This window comes from Chlorocebus sabaeus, chromosome 14 (genome assembly GCF_047675955.1).
Source record: "Chlorocebus sabaeus isolate Y175 chromosome 14, mChlSab1.0.hap1, whole genome shotgun sequence".
NCBI classification, from domain to species: domain Eukaryota; kingdom Metazoa; phylum Chordata; class Mammalia; order Primates; family Cercopithecidae; genus Chlorocebus; species Chlorocebus sabaeus.
Genome location: NC_132917.1, coordinates 109,079,619 through 109,087,808, shown reverse-complemented (window position 1 = coordinate 109,087,808; position 8,190 = coordinate 109,079,619). Strand labels below are relative to the sequence as shown.

General features: G+C 48.8%; 1 protein-coding gene across 1 annotated transcript; it reads right to left on the bottom strand.

Moving 5' to 3' along the window:
- Positions 1-4,639: 4,639 nt before the first annotated feature.
- Positions 4,640-7,990, bottom strand: LOC140713381 (protein FAM90A5-like). The gene is made up of 4 exons (XM_073023302.1): positions 7,613-7,990; positions 6,927-7,126; positions 6,359-6,467; positions 4,640-5,702 (listed from the first exon to the last, which is right to left on the bottom strand). Exons 1-4 carry the CDS (start codon positions 7,739-7,741, stop codon positions 4,740-4,742), a joined length of 1,401 nt encoding a protein of 466 aa, XP_072879403.1. The 5' UTR covers positions 7,742-7,990; the 3' UTR covers positions 4,640-4,739.
- Between the last annotated feature and the right edge of the window lie 200 nt (positions 7,991-8,190).

Sequence of the window (8,190 nt, the reverse complement as noted above, 5' to 3'; positions counted from 1 at the left end):
TTTCTTTTGATGCATTATTAGAATGTAGGAGGTAATAAGGCAAAACTATTGTGGGTATGTTAATGTGTATCTGTAGCACCTAGAATAGTGCCTAGCCCATCACTTGTGTTGAAAATTGAGAGAACCTTCTTAATATAACTTTTCCACACTCTAGTTCTGAATTTAAAGAAAGAAAAAGATAGGTTAGCAAATATAGGTATCAGTTATTTCTATTGACAGATCATTTGGAGAACATGTTTTTGGATGTGGGAGAATAAAGGTCCCTAACTCTCCACCCCAGAAATAATTTTGCTGATACAAAAATCAGTCAGACATGGTGGCACATGCTTATAATCCCAGCTACTTAGGAGGATGAGGTGGGAAAATCACTTGAACCTAGGAGGCAGAGATTGCAGTGAGCCAAGAGTGCCCCACTGCACTTCAGCCTAGGCAACAGAGAAAGACTCTGTCCGAAAGAAAAAAAAAAAGTTGTTACTATATAGCAGATAATTTTATTGTCATCTCATTTAAAATTGAAGAGTACATTTGGGTCGAATTCTTATGCCTGCAGAGACATTTGCCTCCGGCTTAAAATCACTGGCTCCAGGAGGAAACTCCACCAGAGGGCATCGTAAGGATTTCATAGTGTCTAAGTCATCTTGGTAGTTCTTCAAATAATTCCCGGCAATTCTGTTAGGTTTTGAACTTCACTTCTTACGTGTTTAATAAAAAGAAGCTCAAAACATTGCCATGGCTGTTGAGCTCCCACAGGCTTGTCTTCCCTTTAAAATTCATTACATGGTTTGTACTCTTTTGCAAATATAATAATTGGAGGTGGATGCTTTCAGCCATTAAGTTCAAAAGTACTGCTACATGGGCTGGGCATAGTGGCTCATACCTCTAATCCCAACACTTTGGGAGGCCAAGGGGGGCAGATCACAAGGTCAGGAGATCGAGACCATCCTAGCCAACATGGTGAAACCCCATCTCTACTAAAAATACAAAAATTAGCTGAGTGTGGTAGTGTGCACCTGTAGTCCTGGCTACTTGGGAGGCTGAGGCAGGAGGATTTCTTGAACCAAGGAGGCGGAAGTTGCAGTGAGCTGAGATCACACTATTGCACCCCAGCCTGGTTACAGATCAAGATTCCGTCTCAAAAAAAAAAAAAAAAAAAAAAAAAAAAAAAAAAAGTACTGCTACATGGACATTCATCATTCTGGCATCTCTGCCATAACAGCTGAATATCGAGAATGTCTGTTCGTTTCTTTAACTCCAAATTTGTGTTGTGTCCCTTGGTCTCCTGTCATATCATAAAGTGTATTATTTACAAAAAGGACAATTTATCTACAGTTATTTCCTCTCAGTATGTTACATCCTTTTAGAATTTAAACATAGTGTCTCCCAACCTGAAATTTGATTTTTGAAAAACCAGAAAAATGTTTTTGGACACCTTTTATTTCCAGCTGTTTTCATCTTCATCTCCTCTCCTGAACTCAAGTTGAGGGTAAAATTCATTCGTCAAAATTTCTCCTCAACTCACAACAACCTCATCCCACTCCAATATGATTTTTGTCCCCATGAATTGATGCACATAATTCTTACTGGCAGTGGTAATATCCTAATAAAAAAAAATCATGAGATGGCATCAGACTTTACCTTATTTTCTAGCTCAGCAGAATTTGATCCCTGTCTGATAAGGAAACCATATTTTCCCCAGAAACTTTTCACTTTTGTCACAGGTTTGGTTCCCAGAGAGCTGGATATAGATGAAGTTTAGTGTGCAGGATGTTTATTAGGAAGTAATGTCAGGATCCACATCTGTGGGAAAGGATTGGAGGGAAGCCTTATGTGCAAAGGGACAAGTCTAATGGCAATGCAGCCTGACTTTGTCAACTGGCCGCACAGACAGCTGTTCAGCTAAGAAGACCTCCCTTATTTGTCCCAATTGAATCAAATGGCAAAACCTATGCATCCCTTGCCTCCATTAATAATTGTGTGCTTGCCACTTGTGGAGGGTGAGACTTTGAAGCAGGTGGCTTTCTGTGGCTGAAGAAAACCTTAAATGTGCTGGCAAAGTTTTCCAAAGAGACAGAGAATGGCATCTGCCGTGTATGTTGCCCTTTTTCAAAGAGGAAGCAACAAGGGTAATGTCCTCCAACAGCTCTGTATGCAGATAGGTGGACAGTAATGTCTGTCCCTCCTGTGACCTAAGAAGAACAGGTGGCAGACATGCAGCCAGGCAGTTAGAGGTGCCACAGTGTTAGGAGATAAACATCTGTCATAAGCAGTGCTTCTTTGAATCAGGTGTGACACAAGTCTTGCATCCCTTGCATGGACTCGTTCCCCGTTATCCTGCTGTCCTACCTCATGAAGGTGAGTGGGGGCTGGGTGGTGGGCAGTCCCAGGAGAAGGTACACTTTGCCTGCAGTGTTCCCACATGGGTTCCAAGGTAGCCCAGGTGGTCATCCATGAACTTTATATTTTCCTTATGCTTCTTGTCTTTGCCTTTGAGGAACATGTTTCATTGGACTCTGAGTCCAAACAACTCATGTATCCCTACATCTTCACCTTGTCCTTCACTTAAGGGAATCTCTAATCTCTAATGCCTTTGTTTTATTATTACTATCACTATTATAATAATTAACATTGTCGTTATTAACTTCATTGTTGATTTTCAGTTATTTTTATTCATGGAGTTAATATGAATTTTTCTTTTGTGGCTACTTACACCAAGATGAAGATAATTTATTAGTTCAGGAAGAATCTGCATTCTGAAGGTGAATAGAAGTTCACACTACAGATGGGCAGACACATGCCCTCCCAATTCCTGATGGACCTCCTAGTGCCTCCTAGACCTAAGGGGTCTCCTGCAACGCTCCAAGATGCCACCAAGGCAGGGATCTGCTTGTGCATGCCTGAGAGCATCCAGGATGAAGTGAGGCTCTGGAAAAATGCACGAGTTTCCACATAATCCCCAAATACCTTACAGGTGAACTGGATGCCACAGAAACAGGAGTAGTCATTGACACAACAAAGTCACCAAAATTGTTTTGAAGTCAATTAGGAAACCCAGGAATCACTCTTGCTGCCATTAAGTGGAAGAACAGGAGCCTGTGAATGGCATCCTTGTCCTGCCTGAAACTCCACAGATATTTCTGTGTGGCTTCAGGTACCAGGAATCTCCGTGACTTTCAGAAAGGCAGGGACAGCTTATGCCAGCCCATCCCTCTGCAGAATGTGCCTCAGCGGATCAGAGGCATGGAACCATCATGGACTGCACAAAGGCTCAAGGCCAGTTTCCAGACCTGCCTGTGACTCTAGGTAAGTTCTGAGTCCACGTGGGTGCCAAGGAAAGGTTAATGATGACCTGGAAAGATGGGACAAGCAGACACCACCCCTAAACAATCTGCAGGATTCTAACTTCAGCAGGAAGCCAAAGACAAGCTCATGCCACACTAGTGCACCTTGAAAACCCCTGAATGCAATGCCGCTCTGCAGAGAGTTCAACAAAGAAGTGGCTGGGAATTTTGCATTCTAGGCTGCATTGTACAGTGCTTCTGGACACGTGATCAGAAATTGAACATTGGTATATCTAACTCTGACATTTTTCACAAAATGGTTTTTTAAAATGAGGTAATATAGACAAAATATAATACAACCATATGTATTATATGCCAAAATATGCTTCACTGGCATCAAGTAGACTCACCTTGAAATATAATGTAGGACAACCTCCATTTTCAGAGTATTTTCTTTTCGAAAGTGAAACTCTCCCACCAAAAACCAACAACATCACAGGTTTTTGCCTCCAAAAAACCGACAGAAAGCCAATACATTTATTCTACCACTGTGAAATGGACTGCGGTGCAACACATACGTGTGAAACCCCACATGTGGCATCGCCGTGAGCCAAATGGGGACTCGTGGTGTAAGCAACACTCCCCATGTGTTAGTGTGCGTGAGATTCACTTGGCGGAATTTGACTAGGTGCGTGTTGGTAGAGCGGGGCTGAGGTTCTCTTGCCCCTGTGGATGCTTAAGAAGTCACAGGTCCTGCGAAGACCTGCGGTCCCCTCGATCAACTCTGTTTCGGAGACAAAATGACTTGGATTGCTGACAAGTCAAGAAATTTTCAAGCCCTTGGAAAATCAGTTACACACAAACACGGAATGAAAGTCAAAAGAGAGTACGTCATCTTTTTGAGAATTTTATTCACTTCAAAACAAATTAAACACACCTATTTCCAATGGCATTCCAGAGCCCAATTTTCGAGGCTGAGGAAACACCCCAAGAACGCTTTGTGCAGAACGCTTCACAGCGTCCAAAAAACACTGCTGTCAGGGCGGGGCACAGCTGAAGGCCTGCAGCTCTCAGGGTTCCCTAACTGTTCCCTGATTCAGTCATCTAGAGAGCAAATGCACAGTCATTCCCCAGTTTCCTACTGACATCACAGCGGAAGTCTGACTCCCACGCGTCACCGTCACCCAGTTTCTGAGGCATCGAATCACTGGCACAGAAGCTTCTTGTGGCGGGTTTCCAGAGCGCCCTGCGAACTACAATGTCCCTCACCAGAATTCGATGAGGCAGAGTCTCTGCATGTGGTCCCTGCCTGGCCTGGGCTCCAACATCCCCAGAAGCACCACAGCTGGGGAGCTTGGGAGTCACCACACACAGTCTGCTCTCTGCTCTGTGCTCCTCAGTCCCACAGACCCCTCCAAATCACGGGAACTGGATGCAATGGAGCCCCGGCCACCTGTAGTCTCACTCCAGGTCAGAATCGCTGTCCTCTGAGGAGGAGGAAACCTGAAGGTCCTCATAGAGGACACTCAGGGGGACAGGAACACAGGGAGCCTCAGACTTCTCTGAGACATGACGGCTGTGAGCGAGGAAGGCTCCTGGCTTCTCAGGAGAGGGAAACGAGGGAGCTGTCAGGAGGCTGGAGCTCCACCATCCGTTTTCCAGTCTCCGGAAGAGCATTCTGAGAGGCTGGGCCCCATAGTGGCTGGCCGCTGGGTGATGGGACATGGTGCAGGCCTGGGCAGTAGGCAGGCAAGGTCTGCTGTGCGGAGGCTGCCGATCGCTGCTGGGCGCCTGGGCAGGTGTCCCCTTGCTCATCTGGGGCGACGGACTTGGTCTGAGTTCGGTTGCAGCTGGCGGAGGTTGGAGAGTCTCTGGGGCCCCCAGCTCACCTCCCTGGATGGCATTTTCAGGCATCTGGAAGGGACCCATTCTCGGTTTCTTGGGGAAGTTCAGGCAAGCCTGAGTCGGAGCCTGGGCAGGTCTCTTGGCTCCTGGCCTGAAACTGAGATTGGAGCCGAGGCCCAAGCTGTGTGTGTCGGCTGGTGGGCAGGGCTGTGAGGTCACCGCAGGACGTTTGTCTTGTGCCTGGGGGCTAATGACCCGGATCAGGCCGTGGGGCTTGGAGGCAGCCTGGGGAACTTCTCGATAGCCACCTTGAGGCCTGCTGTGTGTCGGCTTCACCACGACGAGAGGCTCCAGGCCCTGCTGCCTGACTCCAGGCTGAGGGATGTCGGCCACAGCCCCTGTCTGTCGTTCCTTTGGTCGGAGACTTGACGAGGAGCTCAGACTGGCTTTTCTGAGGGGAGACAGTGAAGCCAAGACGGATACCGTGTCAGACATTTTGGTAGCTGAGCCATCAGTTTGGGCACGGTACACGCGTGGCCTCTTATTAGTTGTGTGGACCGGCACTGGCCTGCTTGCAACCTGAAAGAAAGGAGACCACACACGTTAGAAGTTCCTCGGCATCGAGCCAACATGGAAATCAACCACATCCAAAGACAAGGTGCACACAGCAGGAAATTCTTAATACGGTACGGACAGGCGGTCCTTGGAAGTAGGGACAGATCCTCAAGGTGAGTGCTGATCGGGACAAGACCCATGAAAAATGCACTCTCGAGCTATGATCTGAGAATACCATTTTTCTAAAGACTGTGTCTTGGGCATTCACTGGCTCAAAGCGCCTCCACTCAGCCTCTCATGAAGTGGGACGGACTAATGCCCTTCTGAAGGCAGGTCGGTGTTTCAAGGGTTCCAAGGACGTCTTTTCTGAAAACATGCATGTTCCTGGGGTGAGCCGCCTCCATGTTTGGGGCCCCTGAGGGACTAATTTCCTCACGCCGCTAGGAAGATGTTGTTGGCAGGCTTGCCATCATTGCACAGAGAGAAAGCAACAGGAAATATGGCATCTTCAGATGCCTTCATCTGGAATCAAATGGACCTGGAAGGATCGTGGAGTCCCTGACCCCAAGAAGGCAGGGAAGAAGGGTTCCCCGATCCCCTCACACACACGGGAACCTCAAAGGAAATCAACCAGGGTGACCTAGAGGAGAAAAAGACCAGTGGCCCAGGGTGACACTCACCCTCAGATAATCACAAGATTCCATGGATTCTTTTCGATTTGGCGGCAGCTTCTCCGGAGGTGTCCCGGAAAAGATCTGGAGGAGAGCCTTCCTCTGCGGGTCTTGTTGCCTGCAGAAGAGAAAAAGTTCAGGCCCTGCCCCCTGGTTCTCCCCAGGAGACAGGGAGAACCCTGTCTGGGGCCCAGTCCCGTTCTGTGTTTTGTGATACATAAATGGAACTTTTGTGCCCTTTCCGCCTCTGCACCTTCCCTCATGTGCCAACCTTCCCATCCTGCTGGTGGCCCTCTAGGCTTCCCAAGTAAGGACTGTCATTTGGATTCCGTTGCTTTTCCCCCTGTCATGGGGAACCTGCACGAAGCGCCCCCGCCTCTTCACCGTCCCTGAATCTCCCAGAGCCAAAGGAGCTCCCAGATGGGGAACCCGGGAGGATACGGAACTCTGGTCTGTTTCTCTGCAGCGTTCCTTCCCTGTCCCAGAGACGGAAAGGCACAAGGTGTGCGGGTGCAGAGACACTGTGTCCTTAGGTGGCAGTACCCTAAGGGTGGTAAAAACCCCTCCCACTGCTCACCTTGGTCTCGCTTCCTTCTCTCCCTTTTCCTTGTTCAAGGGCCCAGGGTTCCTTCGAACCTGGGGCTTCCATGGTTTCCGGTTTTCCTTCCCTTCCTTTCTCCCAAAGGTCTGGGGAACCAGGGCTCCGTTCCAGCACTTCATGGGGCACCTGGTACTTCTGGCTGTGTGGCCAAAGGCCCCGCAGTTTTTGCACTTGACCTGTGGGTGGAAAGGAAGTGATGTCAGTGAATGAGCTGAAGCCACAGGCAGTGATCCAATGTCAACATTGAGACGGATTGTGAATTCAGAACTGAGTGAGGATTCCAAAGCGGGGACACCGGCATGGGGGCCCTTAAGTGGCGGGAGGGTTCGGTTACGATGTTCCCTCCCAAAGCCCATGTGACGGAGGAACTCTCAAAGGAAGGACTCAGGGTTCTAGCGGGACGATCGTGAACCCGATGTCCACAACACAGCCCAACCTGGCTACACAGGATTCTGAGTGGAAAGGGAGGTTGCTCCCAAGAGTGTCTCCAGGGACCTGTCGGGCCGGGGAGGAGGTCCCAAGCCAGGCCCACCTTGGATGGGAAAAGCAACCCGGGTGGTGCTGGCAGAACTCTTTGGAATCCAACCCAGTCTCTGAGGACCGTGTGACACTCGCCCCCTCCTCCCCCCTCGATACCCAAAAGATTCCAAGGCTAGACATACCCTGGGATCTTCTTCATCGGGTGGGGGAGCCCTTGGCCCAACTGGGGCCCTCTGCTGCTTCTGGAGGGTCTGGGCTCTCACGAGTCTGTTTGCCCCACTTTTGGGGTCACGACGTGCCATCTTCTTCATCTCCTGGGCGTTTTATGGCCACTTTTTTCAGGGGTTGATGGTTGGGTCACCTGAATCACACACAAACACACACAAAGCGATGGTTAGGCACATTGGATATTCACACACCCACAAGAAACCCTCAGCTAATTCCATGACGGTGTGGTCATGAGGAGACCTCACCACCCGTCGGTCAAATCTGTGGATCACAATGTGGTGTGTGCATCCTCAGATATTGTGTGTTCCTCTGCCGTGACTACCTGGTCCAAGAGTAAACTTCGCCTGCCATATGGCCCACGGCCTAGGTATGTGGAGTTGGAGTTGAGATTTCAATCCCAACCAAACAACTGATTCTGGAGACTGGACTTAGGTCTATCACCATTCACTCCAGTAGAAGACACAATGATTCTCTCTCCCCTGAGGGACAAAAGAATAGAAGCTACAGGGCATGGCCGATGTCATCCCTTGGC

Bases quoted from the DNA above. Each gene is read 5' to 3' on its own strand.
- LOC140713381 (XM_073023302.1), bottom strand. From the start codon at position 7,741: ATGAAGAAGATGGCACGTCGTGACCCCAAAAGTGGGGCAAACAGACTC. The intron at 7,127-7,612 runs GTATGTCTAGCC...TTCCACCCACAG, and splicing joins CCGATGAAGAAGATCCCAGG to GTCAAGTGCAAAAACTGCGG. The intron at 6,468-6,926 runs GTGAGCAGTGGG...TCTCTTCTGCAG, and splicing joins GAGAAGGAAGCGAGACCAAG to GCAACAAGACCCGCAGAGGA.